At 34.4% G+C, this 19066-nt stretch overlaps 3 protein-coding genes across 5 annotated transcripts; all 3 read left to right on the plus strand.

Moving 5' to 3' along the window:
* Nucleotides 1–1363: 1363 nt before the first annotated feature.
* Bma-pitr-1 (Phosphate transporter family protein) lies at nt 1364–6133 on the plus strand (the record flags this gene model as incomplete). 2 transcript variants are annotated; one of them, XM_043073098.1, is made up of 10 exons in its annotated part: nt 1364–1501; nt 1649–1817; nt 2054–2194; nt 2483–2665; nt 2963–3082; nt 4512–4866; nt 5119–5304; nt 5449–5533; nt 5679–5784; nt 6084–6133. In XM_043073098.1, the coding sequence occupies 10 exons, from the start codon at nt 1364–1366 to the stop codon at nt 6131–6133; spliced, it is 1533 nt and encodes a 510-aa protein (XP_042929032.1). The 2 variants fall into 2 exon arrangements, with proteins under 2 accessions (XP_042929032.1, XP_042929031.1); XM_043073097.1 differs by having other exon boundaries at nt 4653–4866.
* A 3336-nt stretch (nt 6134–9469) lies between these two features.
* On the plus strand, nt 9470–12600 carry Bma-zipt-13 (the record flags this gene model as incomplete). 2 transcript variants are annotated; one of them, XM_001898453.2, is made up of 9 exons in its annotated part: nt 9470–9557; nt 9952–10126; nt 10360–10544; nt 10769–10870; nt 10959–11056; nt 11268–11357; nt 11830–11943; nt 12092–12261; nt 12522–12600. In XM_001898453.2, the coding sequence occupies 9 exons, from the start codon at nt 9470–9472 to the stop codon at nt 12598–12600; spliced, it is 1101 nt and encodes a 366-aa protein (XP_001898488.2). The 2 variants fall into 2 exon arrangements, with proteins under 2 accessions (XP_001898488.2, XP_042929033.1); XM_043073099.1 differs by lacking the exon at nt 9470–9557 and having other exon boundaries at nt 10005–10126.
* Nucleotides 12601–13818: 1218 nt separating this feature from the next.
* Bma-mob-3 (Mob1/phocein family protein) lies at nt 13819–15473 on the plus strand (the record flags this gene model as incomplete). The annotated part of the gene is made up of 7 exons (XM_043073100.1): nt 13819–13860; nt 14140–14290; nt 14363–14456; nt 14712–14845; nt 14984–15099; nt 15198–15284; nt 15414–15473. 7 exons carry the CDS (start codon nt 13819–13821, stop codon nt 15471–15473), a joined length of 684 nt encoding a protein of 227 aa, XP_042929034.1.
* Between the last annotated feature and the right edge of the window lie 3593 nt (nt 15474–19066).

Raw genomic sequence — 19066 nt, forward strand, 5'->3', positions numbered from 1 at the left:
TTTACTGTCAGTCTTTAATGATTATATAGAATATTTTCTTTTGTAAAGTACTATTTTCTCATCTTCATGTGATTTAAAGCTAACCTTGATGGTGATGATGATCGCAGAGGTGTCAGCATGCATTGAGAGATTCCCTTTTATTATCTCTATTCTAGCTTCTGTTTCACTGTTTTATTATCTATTCGTCTCATCTTTCTTTGATAAAATTCTTATATGGTTAAAATATTATAGCGCAAAACGAGTTAATTAATTATTAATCATCCTCAGTGTCATTTATATTCCTTAGTTTGTGCACCCCATCTATTTGTCGGGCGCATCTACTGTTGTCGATGTAGTTATTGCATCATGTGATACCAGTCTTACCTTGTCTGCTTCTTCGTCCTTTGTTAGTCGTGAATTGAATAGTAATATTTAATGACAGCTTTGCTCTACTGGTACTGTATTTATGTTTTATATGGTTTATTAACTAATAGACTAAGCTAATGAGAAAAGTTTAAAATTCCTTGTTCGGTCTTTTTGAACAGTAATTTCGGTCTCGCTTCCTCTTCTCTTTTCTTTTTCTCCATGTGATTGGTTGATCTTTGAGCTCCACCTCTGCAAAATTTCGTCAGGTCTCTCGATTTCCGTTTCCTAGCTCACATCTCTTGTCAAATATTTTTTTTTTTCACTGCGTTGCCACTTCTTCGCGTACACTTCGTACATAGTTTTCATTCTCGCTTAACATCACTTTAAAACAATGCAGGTGATCTGTTATTTTATATTCGTTTTGAAAACATCTCAACAATCCAGAACTTCTCTAGAGTTGAGTAACCAAACGTAATGCATCAGAATCGTATTTTGCTCAGTACTGACTGTTAGCTATTCAGTGGGCATTTGAAACATTGCATTGCTTATGTCTTATAAAATTCCTTTGCAAATGTTTCCTTGTTTTCCTCTACCAGGAAAGCAATTATACTCGGAGACTTTTATTTCACTCGTTTCTCATTTTTAAGATGTGAGATATATCCATTTTGACAATTACTTAATTATTGATATTGAATTTAATATTAATCAATATTAATCAATGATATTGAATTCAATTACCTAATTATTGATATTAATCAATGAGAGATATCGTTTGATCCTTATATTTGCAGGGGTACGAGTCGGAGAAACTCGACTGTAAAGAACGTACGTTACTTTACGTAGGAACTGCGTCTTTTAGGCGCGTCGCCTGTTTATTCGCGCATTTATTTTAAATAGCTGCTATCAGTGCCTTGTGGTGGTTGTTGTTCTGCTCTCCTCTTCTAATAATATCAGTGGTCGAATTCTTGCTTGAAAGAAAAATTGAATTCGTATTATTATTTTTCTGAGAAAGTGTGCAATGCGAGAAACATTAGAAGCGTTCCAAAATGAGATGTTCTGGACGATCATCGTTGGCTTTTTCATTGCTTCAATTCTTGCATTTGCTATTGGTGCCAATGATACAGCAAATTCTTTCGGGACGAGTGTTGGAAGCAAGGTATGTTGGACATTTATAAATGGATTAGTGATTCAGTGGTTTGATTTTAGTGTCCAAAAATAAAAAGATAAATAAATCTATACAAAAAGCGAAAGGTAGATAATTCAGGAGAAGAAACATTGTATCCAGAATGGCTTGAAATTTCAGGTGCTCACTCTTCAGCAAGCTTACTTATTGGCCTCCATTTTCGAAACCCTTGGAGCAGCTTTGTTGGGATACCAAGTTACTGATACTATGCGAAAAGGCGTCATCGATTTGGCTGTTTACAATGGTAGTGAAAACGAACTTATGCTTGGCCAAATTTCCGTACTGTCAGGTAGAGATTTTATAGACTGTCGAGTTTTTGAAATTTGTAAATCCGACTTTTTGGCTCATTTATTTACCGCAAAGCTATGTCTAGACGTTGTTTAGTAACTTCGAAATATAATTTTGAAACACAATACTTTTAATAAATCTTTTTTGCGTAGACATACTTTTAAAATTCAAATTTACTCTTCCTTCCAAGCAATTCAAATTTGAAATTTGAGTTAAAGCACCAAAGGAATTTTTCAGGATGTGGTGCGTGGTTGCTTATAGCAACATTTTTGAAGCTACCAGTGTCAACGACCCATAGTATTGTCGGAGCGACTCTTGGTTATTCTTTGTTAGCCCGTGGTACGCAGGGAATACGATGGTGGCCAGTCATCCGCATATGTGAGTTACGCCACATCTGTGCCAAAGTAATTTCCAGTCTTTGGTTTTTTTCTTCATTATCCTCACAGTTGGTAACGTTTTTGCTTCGAAAATAAACTGGATTTAAAGTAGATTTTCATATCTCGAATTTATGAATACCGAACGAAATCGCATTGTGACCTATGTCTCGCTTACAAAATTGCAGTTGTAACATGTGTAACTAATTTGGAAAAATGTCTTTAAAATCCAAATTCATTAGTTTTAGGTTTGTTTGTGAACGATGAACATTTACAGAGTTATCTATTTCAGTTATCTCATGGTTTCTGTCACCGTTGCTTTCGGGCATCGTTTCAATTCTTTTTTATTCTTTCATTGACCATGCTGTGTTGCGACGTCGTCGTCCTCTGCACTGTGGTCTAATTCTTCTACCTGTTTTGTATTTCATCTGCGTAGCTGTCAACGTTTTTGCCGTTATGTACAATGGTTCTGAATGTATGTTTTTAGGAAAGCATTTGATCACTAATAGCTTCAAAATTTTGTTTGTCATAACTTCTGCTCTTTGCTGCTTTTAAATTTTATTACAAATCTATAATACTTCTTTAATGCATTACAAACACTGACACAAGAATTCTTGACACGAGTAGAGTTTTGTTAGTTAAAAGATTTTTCTCTCTCAAGGAACTTAAGCATATTGCATATTTCTTAAAAAAGTGAAACATCTGTAATAAAGTCGTTGTTTGCAGATATTGTATTGGATTGAAATTTAAGGCTTAGTGATAACTTTTGCAGTTTTGGGCTTCGACGAGATACCGGCGTGGGTTGTTCTGGTTATAACATTTAGTGTAGCAGCAGTTGTTGCATTGCTTGTGCATTTTATTATGGCGCCGCAGCTGAAAAAGCGCATTTTAGGTAAGGCGTTTTTAATGTAAAACATAGATCGATGTAATAGAATTAATTTTTGGATTTCATTATTTTTCCAACCATAGCATCTTGTTTCTCAAAAGTTGATGCTGCCATCTTTGGCATGCAAAAAAAAGATTTTTTTTTTGGAACATTTTTTCCATGGGTATTTTCCAGTTGTAAAATTAGTCATTGAATAAAGAGAATGTTTTGAATTCTTAGAGTTTTTATCAGATAATTCTTCGCTATTTTTACCCTGTTATTTTAGTCTCCAGCATTTGTAAATTTTTTTACATTAGTGTTACTTAGACAATGCACTAGTTAGTTTAATTCACATTCTGTTGTCTTGAAAATGCCAAATTTTGGAATGTGTGAATAATCATTCCAAAGTTGTTAAGTTAACAAGAATGAATTTTAATTTTAAAGTGTATTGGCGTGAACCGTAAGCTAGATTTCATAAGAGCGTTTCTCTTTATGGCGATATTAAAATTATGCAACTAGTAAAATTCTTATAAAAGAATTGAAAGCACTTCCGCAAGTATAGTGTTGCTTGGACGAAACATCACTGAAGGGATCAAGTGAAATGATTTGAATGTTTCCTTCTAGTTCGTTTCCTAACCCTGTTTTGAAATTTGGCAAAACACCAGTCAACTGTTAACCATACTTTTGTTAAAACAGTGTTTCAAAATATAGTGAATATTCATTTCAGAGAATATATAAAATATATTTTTTAAAACTAGATTCAGAATTTTGTATGAGAGATTCTGCATGTTTGTTTGAAGCAAAAGTGAAGTAGGCAGATTGAGTTTCTGGCATAATAATCCGAAGTAAGAAATAGTAACTGGTAAAAATCTTGTTATTCTCATATTAATGCTTTTCTCTGCTGTAATACTCGTTATCAGCTAACATGTAAGTGCATTTAGTCAAGTATTTGCAGGCCAAGATTTTTAACATTTTATATGGGAATTAAAGTGATATAGAGATTTCGTATAAGGACCCCTACGTTTGAAATAGGTGTTAAAATTTTCAAAAACGGTAATGGACGCTGAATTCGAAGCATAGATTTTGTTCTTGCGCTGATTGATTTTTATTTTTTTAAAATATTTTTTGCGATTTCTTGAAGCATTTTGTTGTTAACAGAAGCTGCAGAAAGCTTACTAAACCGGCTCTGCTTGATTCGCTATTTCTGGGTTATCACTTCGGTTTCAATTTCTGTTTAGATGGAACCTAATAAGCTTTAATGCAGGCTCTCTCTATAGTGGCTATAAAAAAATGGGCGATTCAGTCCAAGAACTAAGAATGAAAGAGAAGCACATAATGACGTCGAAAAACTAAAAAATATGATGTACATCTAAAATAAAAAAAGGGATCGATTTTTATCCATACCAGGCTTTATTTCAAAGTAGCTGTTTAGTTGGAAATGCTGCTGTTGTTCCAGATGCACGTTCACTGTTGCATTATGAAGACGGAAAGCATCTGACACTGGGACCAACTAGTAGCGGAGAACAACAGTTAGCTGAAATATCTGTTGATTTGTTAAACAACAATGATAGCAATACTAATATCACTATTATGGTAGAGGAGGAAAGTGGAGTGGTATCCAACAATCTTCAAACAAGTAACACCGACGGACACCATGGTTTGGGCACAAATATGGTACGACCAACAAGAAGTATCGAAACCTTTTTTCGTTCTTCCAAACCGGAGGATCCGCAAGCATCTCAGTTGTTCAGTTTCCTTCAGGTGCTTACAGCTTGCTTCGCTGGTTTCGCTCACGGAGGCAACGATGTAAGGTGTGACCATTTCATTTAAAATTTTGTACAGTTCTTAAATTCGATGAAATCCATATCGGTATACAGCTTGTTAACTTTTAATAAATTTCTGTAATTTTTGATGCGTTCAACTGAGACGGATATGTATTAAATGGTTTTATTAGTAAAGTTCAGAAGTTCAGATTTTCTTCGAAATTTTGTTTATTATGCGTGATTTTACTTGTAGAAAGTCGAATTTTTAAACTTTTACCCCTCATTTCAAAAATTGTTTAGCAACGCAATTGCTCCGCTGGTGTCACTGTATGCTATTTATAAGGAGAATTCAGTGATGCAACGATCTACAACACCTGTTTGGCTTTTGCTTTACGGTGCTTGTGGCATGTGTGTTGGTCTTTGGGTATTGGGGCATCGGGTTATCTATACGGTTGGTGAGAATCTCACCAAAATTACACCTCCAAGGTAGAACAAGAGGACTCTTTTATTGATTTAATATTGGCAATACCGTTCATTAATACCGCATTTCCTACAATTTTATGAAATTTAAATATCTCATTTCAACTTCATTATTTTAAAACAAACTTTAATATGGCATTTTAATTTCAGTGGTTTTGCAATCGAATTTGGTGCTGCTGTAACAGTGTTAGCTTCAAGCAAATTTGGTCTTCCAGTAAGCTCCACACAATGCAAGGTTTCATTTATTGTGTTTTTTGTTGCAACTGTCCGTCTAACTGGAAAGTTTATTTTGCATATGTATCAGATTTAGTAGTGTTGTGGTGCTACTTCTTGAGATATGAAGCACATAAATCATTTTGGTAAGTCTTTATAATATTCAGGTTGGTAGTGTGGTAGCAGTTGGTGTGATACAGGCGAGCGGCTCTGTCAAGTGGTCTACTTTCCGGAATATATCGTTGTCTTGGCTTGTTACTTTACCTGTTACGGGTAGCAGTATTTTTTTATCTATTTTTATTTCCTATATATTCAATTTTTCCTTTAAGTTCCAAAAAATAGCTGTGAATTTTAGTAGAGTTGCAGGAATAGTTAGGTCTAATTATTAAATGAGTAACATCACTGATTATAGCACAACTGCAGGTCAAACACGGAAAGGCATTTGCATTCCGAAAGAGGCACATAGTATCATCTGGATAACAGTTTACTTCAGTTCTACGGCTTGTTAATGTTCCTTCTAAGGATATTTAAAAAGTTCATTCTTATTATGATTAGGATGTGGTCCGTTGCAGGTGTCCTCAGTGCACTGGTAATGTTGGTCGCGCGTTCGATCATTCTATGATAACAATCAGTGTATTATAATTATTTGCTCATTCACCGGTTTTTGATTTGTGGATATTAGAATAGTTTTTGCTATTGTATGCAAATGAATATTTCTCATAAGCTCACCGCACTTTACTTTCACATAAAATTATTGTTCATTCACTTGTTACAGTTCTGTAAATAAAGATTTTATTAGGACAGCTGCACTAGCATTCCGCTGGGAAAATTAAACGAGAAATGATGACTTTATTTCTTGTTTAAGGGCAAGAATGCAGAAGAATTGAAAGAGAAATCGCATTGTATATGCCAGTAGTTATGTCAAATGTTCAAAACTTGAGGAAAGCCTCCTTCCCACAATATCTCTTACACTTGAACTAAATAAGAACAGTGCAGTGGGAGATGATGATCTGGTTAACGAAGGTGAATCGAAGTTTCAAGATGAATGTGAAAAATGTAGAAATCTGCATGCCACAATTTCCGATATGGCTGGAAGGAAATGTATTTTAACTGGTCATTCCCGAACAATCTTAACTTGATGTATTGTCTCTCAGAGTCTCTCGACAATCTTGCTAGTGTGCTACGGAGTAGTATGATAAGGAGAGGTAGGAGGGAAAATTTACTACAATGAAAGGAGAATATTAGTTAGTTCCCTTTTTTGTTCTGTGTCAATGACTGAATTATGGACTCAGGTATATACATACATCAACAGTAATGCATCTTGATTATTCTTTGTTTTATATTTGTTACGTAGAGTGAATGAGATATAAAGAAAAGGGTAGGTAGAAATCTTGTTGATTGTTAAATCAGCTCTATTTTCTGTATACTTATTTCAATTTTAGAGATCATGTTTCATGTAAAAAATGGTACCAAAATATTGCAGTATTGCATTAGGTTGGATTAACATTTTAGTAATCTGATCATCGATCTTTGAACCAATTTCCTGGAAGCTTTCAACCCTAATTACATTGAATTATAGAAGGGAAAGGTTTCGTGTGACACTGTTTGTCGTGAAAGACGAAATATTTAAATTATTATATTCAAAACTAACAAATTCCTCTTATCTAATTCCTTTTCCTCACACAACAAAAACCCTTTGTTAGCAAAACCCTTTATTAGCAGTCTTTGTTTCACATCAGTTAAATATCCTCTGCCGGATATCTGGTCAGTTCAGTTCTGCATACAAACAATCGTCCTCCATACGGTTGTTCTTTCTGCATTTTGGGGTGGTTTTGATATCATTTTAATGTTTTATAATTATATCCTTCGTTACGCATTGTTATAATATTGATTTGTCGGTTTAATTACCCAAGTTTGAGGTTTCACGACACTGTTGATGAACATCAAATTAGTATGCTACAATTGATTCATTGAATAAGACAGCAAATATAATCGACTTCTTTTCTCAACTATTTTTACAAGAGTGAGCATATGTGTGCATACAATAATAACAATAGCTTAATTGGTCTGAACGATAACCGGAATTTTCAAATTTCTTCGTGTTATTTCGAATACAGACAAGTGATGTGTTGTGTTGTGTTATGTTGTGAGTCCGTCTTTCTCCGACTTCTCTCTTTTTCCCTCTCCTTATGTTCCTCGATCGGAAACGGTAGGTAGTCGTGTTCTATCAGGAACTTAACATTACAGCATTTCACGTCCTCTTCTCCAACACCACTCTTCATATCGCGTACACCTGTCGTCGTCATCTGAAGTTAGTTAGCTTATCGCCCCTCTTCATCTCAGCTGTCCTTCTTATCCGATCCTCCAATCCTCCTCCTCTTCCTTCCTTTATATTCCTTTCTATTTAATCTCGTCTCACTGCTCTGCTCCATTTCAAATCTGTCCTTTCTTCCTGTTATATGATGCACACAATAATGGTGTACTTAGTTATCTTAATTCATTACTAATTTAGCAAATGAGTTGGCAGTACCACTATTCGACCTCATAAAGTTAATTAATAGAAAGTTCGGAAGAGAAATGAGCAGAATAAATCCATCCTCAAAGATTTAACTAAGTCCCGATGATTCTGTTCTTGTTAACTAGATAAGATGAACTGAAATTTTGCAGAACTGAGTTAATAATACTAAGAATTTAGCTACACTGATAAATGCTGCTGTATTAGCGAATACAAAGAGTAAATTTTAGATGAAACACTCTGATGACTATCATATATGAAATGAAATGATGTGTTGTTTTCTTTCTGCTTCCTACAACCTTTTCTATTTTCGATATGTTTCAAAACTGAAGAAACTGGTTTCATTGTCAGAACGGGCAGATAAATTGCACCCCATATTACATATTATGCCGTATCATACATAACCATCTGGGTGTGCCAAAAAAACTCACTGAAAGAAGAATACTCCAGTCGGAGTCTTTTTATACTTTCCGCCATGTTTGGATGACAATGATACTTGTACTGTTTGCGCTGGTTGTTTTGTTTTGAATACGTTACTGCATGCAACGTTGTGCACCATTAATTATTTCAATTTGAGCATTACAATCAGAACGTTGTAGAGAATGATCATATCCCTTCTATGTGACAAAATGTTGACTTGAGATCTTCTGAATGCGTTTTATTACGGATCGCAACGCAACGCAACGCAGTGTGCAGCACGAAACGCTAACCTTGACGCTTTATGCACGCATGAGTGCAAGGAGTGGACCGAAATTGTTGTTGTTATATTGTTGATGGATAGAAGGAAATTTTGTCCTTAGGTTTAAGTTTAAGAGGAGTGAAGGTACTATCCATCTACTATACTGATCGAGCATCCTGTTTTGCTTCTTTCGAAAAACTTGTTTCTAATCTAAAATGAAACCAATCTTCTGCAAAGACATTTCTTCATAGTGCTGTCCTTCACATAAAAATCTAAATGACCTTATTCTTCTCCCATTTCAATTTACCACCTTTTCTCCTTTTGTTCTAATTAACCCCTCGATCACCTTCATTGCAATCTTTCGGTCAGTACTCGTTGTAAAAAAACCTATTTCATGCTGACCTCTCGGCTTCCAATTCGTAGCCATCCATTATTCCATGCACTGCGGAATTTTTCTCGTCCTCTTGCCATCTGTTTTCCACGGCTTCCAATCTGTGCACCGGATTTCCTGATAGACACGAATGCTATTATCATTTCTCGGAAGAGATATCTCAGGCATCTAATAGCCAATGTTCTTCACTCATATCTTCTCCAACTCCTCTTAACTCTTCATTTGGATACACTTAAAGTTTCACTATTTTTTTTACATCCAAAAGTTGTTACAAAGAGGATTATGAAACATTGTGTATAAGAAATCTTTTCGAATTGCATGCGGTAAGATAAAAGAATTTGAAATAAAGTTAAAATCTATACATTCAGTGGGTATGGCAAGCCGATCAGTTTTACAACTACTATTATCCATTGCTGTATTATTATGTGCCACAAGTGCTCAACAAATATTTCTCGAACAACGTAATCGATTTTTTCATTTTTTGATTAAATTTATGGCGTGTAGGGTTATATATATATATATCAATTACGCATATTAGGTATAATCGGATAAATCTTAGATTAAGAGAGTTACGTTTATTTGTAAATTTTACGTTCTATTGTTGTGCTAAACATTTTCTATTGATAGAGGTGGAAATGCTTTAAGCAGAAAAGATGTCTGTTTCTACCTCTTCTGTAATCTAGTAATCTGGGTTAATATAAAGCCGAAAAGATGTTCACTAATGAACGATTGATATGAGTGAAAAATGCACTCGTTAAAAAAAGAAAAAAAAAACTTTTATAAAATAAGTCTGGAATGAAATTTAAACGATTAACTCATAAAATTTCTTGTAATATTTATATTTGTATATTTCAGAGCTGGATCAGCTACCAGCGCCTGATATTGGCGGTAATGATGTATTGCCAAAAATGCATCCCACTACTCTCGAAAAAACTGGTGAAGACCTAAACACCCATGGTGAGATACCATCTGACACATTGGTTGACCCGGATGGCCGTATCGTTGCTTTTTCGAGACGATTGGAACAAAAGTAACACCTATTACTTTTAAGAATGACAGTACAAATTAATCGTTATTAAAAAGTGTTATTAGTTATTTCTTTATTCAGCATTGACTGCTAATCACTAACAATACAAGTCAACATTGTAATCAATCTAAATTCAGCTTAGCATTGATTCTAGAGTGATAACTCACACTTGGGTATGACAAAAATTTTCACTTTCAGTATTTTTTTATAATTAACTTTTTCTAACTAATTTGTAGACATGCAGAAGAATTGCAAGAAGAAAGGGAACTTCTGCAACATATAGCAAAAAAAAGTGGTAAGGAATTGATTTCATGGGATACTTGCCTGTGGACAGCACTTGGTTGCATTTGCATCATTGCATGCGGCGTTATTCCTGCATTTATTTTACCACATGATTTCACTGAGTTTCTGCAATCAAACTGTAAGTTTTTTGTGGGTCAAAAGTATATTCTTCAGGATGTATCGAAAATGAAAACGAATTTTCTCTAGCCATGCAGTTCCTAATGCAACTTTCAAATCTATGAGTAATAAGAATTCCCTAAATTACTGAGCTAAAAATGATCTGTTGAATCATACTGAGAGTCAATAAGTATTTGTGCATGCTATTCTTGTGAGATTTCTGTTCTTCGCAATGTGTTATTTCAGATGGTCGCCGAAGCTTACATCTTCTACTGAGTTTCACTGTTGGAAGTTTGATTGGTGATGTCTTCCTGCATTTACTTCCAACTGTTTGGGCAGATGCTCAAGGTTGGTTTTTTTTTTCATTTGTGATTATTTAGTCTTAATAATACAGAGCAGTATATAAATAAGTAGCAATATAATTTTTATATTCTAGTGGATAGATTGATAGCAGGTGTCTGGACAACAGCGGGTGTTTTGTTTTGCTTTATACTGGAGAAGTTCTGTTCAACAAATGAATTTAGTCAACGTAGGGTGGGTTCTTTTAAAAATTTGAATTTGGCTAACAAGTTTATTTAAAGGAAATATTTTATCGATGAATGTAATAATTATGTAATCCCTTACAGAGAGGACTATCTTAATTTTCAATTTTTGTCTCCAAAAGCCGAGAACAGCATAAGATGATTTCTGTGTTAAAATCCAAATTAGATCGAAATTAAGGAACTTATCTCTTAAACTTCTGCAGATGTGCGCTGTTTTAAATCTTATCGCCAATTTTATGGACAATTTCACTCATGGTTTAGCCGTTGGAGGTTCCTTTCTAATGGATACGAAGGTTGCCATTGAATTTCTCCGATTCATAACTTTCTTTTCCACAAGTTTGCAAAAATATATTTATGAAAGTTTTTTAATAAAAGATCCAAATTTATACCAACCATTTATAAAAGAGAAAAAAAAAGTTGATAGAATTGGCGAAGACACAAAATTTGAGAGCCTGATTTAACCGACATATTTCGGGAATGTCATAATACTTACTAATATTTCTTGCTTATTACTGTTGCTATATTTTATTGCTTATTTTATATTTATACTAATATAATATTTCATATTTCATATTAATATTAATTTTAATACTAATATAATATTTCATACTAACATTTATATTAATTTTATATTAATCGAGTTGATTCCCGTGATGATTGAATTACTTTTCTATAAAGAGTTCATAATTGTAGTCAATTTAAGCTTAGTTATCTTAAACAAAATATTACTAATAGAGCTATAAAACTGAAACTCATTGTCTGCAGCTTGGCTTGTTGACAACATTCTCAATAGTTATCCACGAGCTACCCCATGAAATTAGCGACTTTGCCATCTTACTTCGCGCAGATTTCAACAGATGGTCTGCCGTACGAGCTCAGGTTAGTCATTCGTTTAGATGTTTTGAAGATATCTTTGAGAAATATGAAATTCTTCATGAAAACAATGTATGATAAAGACATGAAAAAAGCCGCTTTTAAAATTGTTAATCGGTTTCAAACAAAATTACGACTGGTCCTACAATTACAGTTGTTGACCGCAGTTGGTGGAGCTCTAGGAGCATACACAGCGTTATTCTTGCACACCGAATGCACAAAGAATGAAGCATCTCAGAACATTCTGCCATTTACGGCCGGTGGTTTTATCAATATTGCCCTCGCCCAAATACTGCCTGAACTAATGAAAGAGACCGATTCAAGGTATCAATTTATTACTACTATCGACCAGGGAACACTCTACCTCCTGAATTAGCTGTTTTTTTTTTTTTTTTCGGATTATAGCTTTGATTGGATATAAATGTTAGCTCAGTAACCAGTTGAGATTCCAAAAGAACTAATATTTTGAACAGTTAGCGACCTTCCGAACAGTTCTACTCAAAAAATTCGTTGAATATGTGTGAATTCCTGTAGGACATTGTTCTTCATCCATTCAACCAAGTAATCACTTGGTACAATTTCAGGCAAAATATTTTACAGTGGATATGTTTTTTGATTGGTATTATATTGATGGGTGTATTGAATCAATTTCACCTCGACTAGAATCATTCAAGGCCTTGGGCCTTAACGGCATAAATGTTTTAATATACGTTTTTGTGGTGAATGTTCTACTTGTAGGCAGTTCCACTAAAAAGTCTTAAAAGTCTACCCGGTAGTAAATAGGTGATTGTTGTTTCCTCCATCTAACACTGCATTAATTGCTTTGCATTTTATTATCTAATCGTACTTGTAATGATTGTTTTTCTAGTATAATAAACTAATATCGCCCAGTTGCACTGACACGAGTTACATATAATTCAGTGTAAAACAAATCAAGATAAGATCAACCAGTAGACAGAGAAGTTATCAGGACTGTTAGGGGTTTGGAAGTGGATTTTTTTGCACATAATCGTAGCGTGAAGACGACAAAAAACGACTGAATTATTCAACTTCAAGCAATACCTTCCATCACTGATGGAGATCATAGTTTGCCAGACATCCGAAGGCATCGTATCACGCCTTATCCTCTGCTTAGTTAAGTAAGGGACAGGTCACCTTGAGAATTCAAAGCATTGGGTGACACATTCGGGAATGCAACAAACAGACCCCACATATCTCGAATGCACTGTGGGACATCAGAACTACATTCCGTATGTCTAAAATGAAACAGGTGGACCAGGATTTGCATTAAGCTCCGCATTAAAACAGGTCTCCAAGCCAGGTTAGAGGTAGGCGTGGTGAGATGGGAATACAAGGGGTGGAGAGGGGTGGGTAAGATCAGGGTGAGAAGAGATGGCTTTGTCATCTTATTCTGGTACTAAATAAGATGATGACAAACTGAAGTCACATATATTCGTATTTGCATGTTAACGGAATGAAACTTGACGTCGATGACTTTCTGTTTGGTTGCAGGGATTAGTTTGGATATTGAAGAGAGCCACCATGTTGATAGATAGCTCGAGCTAAGGGTTTTTCTGGATTAAAGTGCATTAAGACGGACGTATGAGGATGTTAATAAAGATATGAAAAAGGAGTATTGCTTTTCATTGCACTTTCAGTACTAAACTGTCCTGGTTTAAAGGTAGAAGCTGTGGCCATCTGGTAGTGTGTTGACGTGCAGTTGCACGCACTGCATCGGCATTAAGAAAAGGTTCGCAGGCAGAATTATTAACTGAACGAATATATCAGCACTCCCACGTATTTCTATTCTTAGATCAAGTTCATGAATTTTTATTGAATTGGTGACAAAACAGTGATACGATTTCCTAATAGCTAACCACTATGTCAAGTTTCCTGGATTTTTTGCAGATGAATAAGGATAAGGTTCGTTTATTTAGTGGTCTTCGTGAAGCACGCTGAAGCGAAGTTGTTTTTATGACATATTCATAGATTACATTTAAATGTTTCGCTGTGGGCGCTTCTCAGGAAAGAGAAGACCATTAACAAAATAAGTTTTTATTAGAGAATCGATTGAACAAGTCATGAGTTATGCTGGAAATGAATAGCGCTTCAGTTGCGATGGATGCAATTTCGTATGTTCGTAGTCCTCAAAACTAATCTTGAGAAACATTGTGCACGGACTGTTTCTTGGCAAATTTGCAGACATTCCGGCCGAAGAAAAAATTTCCAGTTGGAACGTTGCGTTATAACCTGCATAAACAGGCTCAAGCTACGCTCCATTCGGGTTTAGATTTAAAAGCAGCTGTTCGATTACCACCTAACGAGAATTTCGAAGACTGGTTAGCTGTTCACAGTAAGTTTTGCAATAATTGAACATTTTGTCTACAGTTGCATTTAATGGTGTGAGTAAATGTGTAAATTGCAGCGGTGGACTTTTTCAACCGAATAAATCTTTTGTATGGTATAATATCGGATGTTTGTACAGCGAAATCTTGCCCTACAATGAGTGGTGGGTCTCGGTAATTAATTTTCACTCTTGTGTTAAAAGAAAATATTGAGGATTGATGATTGATTATCGACTGTTATAAGTATTAGTAGCTAGTTAAGTCAAAAAGAAGTCATGGTGGTAATGTTGCAGTTTAGAATTTTTGAGTCTTAGGCAATGTTGAGGTCATCGTGTGTCAGAATAGTGATAGAATTAAGTGTGGATTCGATTTATATTTTCTCTTATTTCTTTTCTCAGAACCGAAATTGTGATTTTTTTTTCATTGCAGATATGAATATCTTTGGCAGGATGGTGTCAGTTATAAAAAGCCAACAAGATTACCTGCACCTGAATATATATATCTTCTCATGGACTGGATTGAGATACGAATAAATAATGAAACTATTTTTCCTTCTAATACTGGTATTAATTTTTGTTAGTAACAAACATTAATTTGGTCAAGAGATTGCAGAATTTGGACGATTATATTGAATCTGGGTTGAATCGGCACCGTTTTAGCTTTGCGTAGTGGCTATAACTCAGATGTTTCGTATTTTGCAGAGGTTCCATTCCCGCGAGATTTTCGACAAACATGTAAAAAGATACTGACAAGATTGTTCCGAGTCTTTGTTCATATTTATATACACCACTTCGATCGGTTATCACAATTAGGAGCTGTGAGTTCTTTTTCAACAGTACCTAGAAGTAATTTATAATACAAATGTCTGTATTGATTATAATGTTCCAAAATATGGTATTTATGCTATCCTTTTAGGAGCCTCACGCAAACACTTTATACAAACATTTTTACTATTTTATCACTGAACATCAAATGGTTTCATCACGTGAGTTAGATGCGCTGGCAAGTTTTTTTTTTTTTTTTTTTTATACTTTATTACAGAATAGGAATTAGAAATGCTCGGGTTGAATTAGCATTAATTTTTGAGATTTCGCATATTTTTTGTATATGCGGGATAAACGAATGTTTTAGAAGGAAATGACACAACGGTTGATTGTTAATTCTGGCAACCGACGAATTCGTGTTGAATGAAAGCTAATGAGGTTTTCTAAGCCTCTTGTCTGGCTGTTTGCCAATTTCCGGCTGTGAACACTTTAATCTTGAACACTTTGTCCATTGTGGCAAATATTTTGTGTAAGAATTATTTCACTGAGTTATCTCAATGAAACTTGTAAAAGATAAATGACGACGATCTGTTGTCTCGACCCACTTGTATTGTCATATATACGATGATAATTGTACTAGTTGATTTAAATATTTGTACTTTTCTATAAATAACTGTCACATTTGTACAAAGTTTTCAGCGCTATATAGCATTAATTTGTTCTTATGCGAAAATTTGTGTATTAAATTGAAATGTTATCAGTGGATATACTTACAATGTAGTGATTTTAATACTTACATTTAATAAATTGAAAACGTTGGAAGAATCCACAGTGTAGATTTCTGTCTTTATGCATTGGATCGGTGGTCTTTGTGTTTTGTAAAGAAATTGATTCTTGAGATATTAGCATCGAAAAGAGTAGTAATGTCTGGGTGGCAGTGTTCATTCGGTAAAAAACTAAATTTGTGTTCGTTAATTAAGAAAAGTTTTAATTTTTAAAGATGGAAATTGGATTGCTGCGTACTCTTTTATCTATGAGTAAAGACTCGAAAATGGAACTGTTTTTCGTGGGTGCAACAAAACATAATAACTGAAAACAAAATCCCCTCAGTACCAATTTCATGGTGAGACATTCTTGGCACTATTTCTACCACACAAGTCAGTAAAGTACTAAGCAAAGTATAAGCACAATTGAAACTTTCAGTCATATGGCTTAAACATTACACTCTCACTTCTGTCACCCAAACTTTCTCGCATGTATCTTCAGATAATCTGTATGTAAATATTAGCTTTGTCGCTTTGACCAGCAGATCATGTACATTTAAATCATTTTAAATTTCAGTCTTCCTATACAAACATTTGTTTGTCTAATATACTTTAACTGTTTTTTTCGATTTACATATCTCTCCCAGGTTTTCCTCATTCTGGCGATTTTGCCATCCACTCCTGTTGTACTTTGTCCGAAGTTAATTGAATTACATCTTACATTTTGTGATGAAACCTTTTTTAAAGTTCTGGAAAATGATGTCAGCTTATAAAAAATTGATGATATTTACATACATATTATCTGAAGATACATGTGATCATATACATTGCAGAAATGAATTACTAGTTAGGTGTAAGTTTTGCGTACTCTGCTATTTGCTCCGATTCTATCATTCCAAACGGAGGACAGCACTCGAAAGATGACAGTGTTCCCAGAGAGCCACTTATGTACGCTTAGTCGTATGTACAGAACCGTTGCATATATATATATATTATATATATATATATGTATAAATAACATTCTTGCTCAGTCATACTTTCAAATAGAGACGATTGATTCATCGAAGGTTTTTTTTTTGAAAAATAAAATGGAACTTTGCAAAAGTGTTGCTGCTAGAGTTTAAGCAATAAAACGCGACAAATAGCATCACTTTTGCTGGCTGCTTCCTTATTCTCTGTTCTTCCTCTGTGAAAAATTATACAAAAGTTCAAGGCGATGCTTATTCCGTCGAGTTTTTTGTTGTATGTAAGATAGAAAAGATTGATTGGAAATGGTAATGACAGTAATTGGTCCAGCTCAAAAGTTTAATTCCAACTTAAAATTGAACTTTTTGAATAGGACATATCGCTCACTACCTCTGATGCTCAATAACTGTTCCTTTCACTACTATATCCTTTTGCCTGACAATGGCATCAGCCCAGTGTTTCACATTGATAATTCTCGTCCAGTTCATTCCTCCGTCAATTAATATATTGCTGCTGATTTGTCGTAATTTCAACGTTCCGTTTCTAACAGCACAGCAAATTTTCTCTCGCAATCTCCTATTCCATTGCATTCTTTTTGTCCTGTTCAATCCTGTTTTTTCAATATTGCTGTACCATTGTGCTGTTAGCTTTCCTTGTCATAAACGTCCGTTAACCTACCTCATCATCATCATCATCGTCATCACCATCATCATCAACATAGTCATCAGCAAATAGCAATAGCAACAGCAGCAACACGAAAATTGATGAAATGTTTGTATTGACAACAATTCCCTAATATTATTTGTTATATACAAATTTGGAGAAAAGAACTCTCAAGTCGAATTACTGAATGGTCTAAGCTTCAAGCGTTCATCATTTCTCACCTCTAACTGAGATGACATATTGTCGCATATCATATCAAACGATATGAGAAACTAACTATTCACCTGTCCCCATCTTCTTTCCACTTGTCACCAAACTAATCATCAATGGGTTTTTAATTTCTCCATGACTGATGACTATTTCACATATCTATCTTCTGTTACTTAATATGTAGTGTTTGTCGATAGATAGATTCAGCAAAAAATAGAGCATCAATTTTTTTAAAATATATATTTTCGAAAAGCATCTATTTTTTTTTTTTTTGCATGTATCTATCTAAACTGATCATTTCTATAACGTGAACTCTTCTCAGTCATTCCTCTAACCAACTCCATTTTTCTCTTCGGATGCAACTTGTCAGTGACCATTGGATAGTTTCAAATGCATTCTACTGCTGTGCTACTTCTTACTTACTCTTAATTTCTGATTTCTCAACTTTCAATGTGCAAAAAGACATTTTTTGAAAAGCTGTTACAATAACTTACATCGCAAAAGTAATATTTACATTTCGCTTTAGCTTCCAGTCCGTTATTTGTTACGGCAAAATAAATTGATCGTATGTCGTATAACTAGCTCGCACAACAAAATCAAAGCAACATGTCAGTGATCTTGTCATCCCGTATACATTACTTGTCATTTCTTTCACTATCTGTATTTGATATTTTATGATTGGATAGCGAGTATCTTTCCTCATTTTTGACATCATAATTTCTATTCAGTGCAACAATTTCTATGTGATGTCGTTTCTTCGGTTATCTTCCCTTTTCACATGTTTTAACCTATAAAAACAAAAAAAAAAAGACCATTTCTTGAAACTAGCAAAGAAAGAATAATCATCTTTCCAACAGCTGCTTTTCCTCGATTAGCTCAGTTTTTTTTTTTTCTCTTTCATCGACCAGCTGCTGCTTGCAGAAACGCATGCCTTCTCTTGCGATAGAAATAGTCATATTTTCTAATTGTATACCTTTTTGGTTAAAAATTGAAAATATAAAATTAATTCTTCAGCAGCTTAGAAGCCTATATTTATGCTAGAGCTAATTTGCCAAATGACAAAAATTAAGATAGTTGTTGTTACGAGGTCACTCATAAGATTGTCATTTGCAGTCGATGATGTAACAAATTAGAGACAACAACAATTCGCTCCTACGATGAATGGTTGTGCTGGCTGATGTTAATAAAACGATCCACTGGTATATTTGAAAGAGTTGTTATTCAATTCCTTGGTAGACAGTCATTCATTGTCTACGTACCTTCTTTCCACCTTTAAAACAAATTAAATTATTTCCATCTTCATATTATCTTTTTCATTCTCTTCCATTTCTAGTGATCACCGATCACTGAATATAGCTTGTCATTCATTTATTCATTGTTTGTTATACCTTCTTCCAGCATAAAAGTTTCGTTTCTA

Source organism: Brugia malayi (assembly GCF_000002995.4).
Source record: "Brugia malayi strain FR3 genome assembly, contig: Bm_v4_ChrX_scaffold_001, whole genome shotgun sequence".
NCBI classification, from domain to species: domain Eukaryota; kingdom Metazoa; phylum Nematoda; class Chromadorea; order Rhabditida; family Onchocercidae; genus Brugia; species Brugia malayi.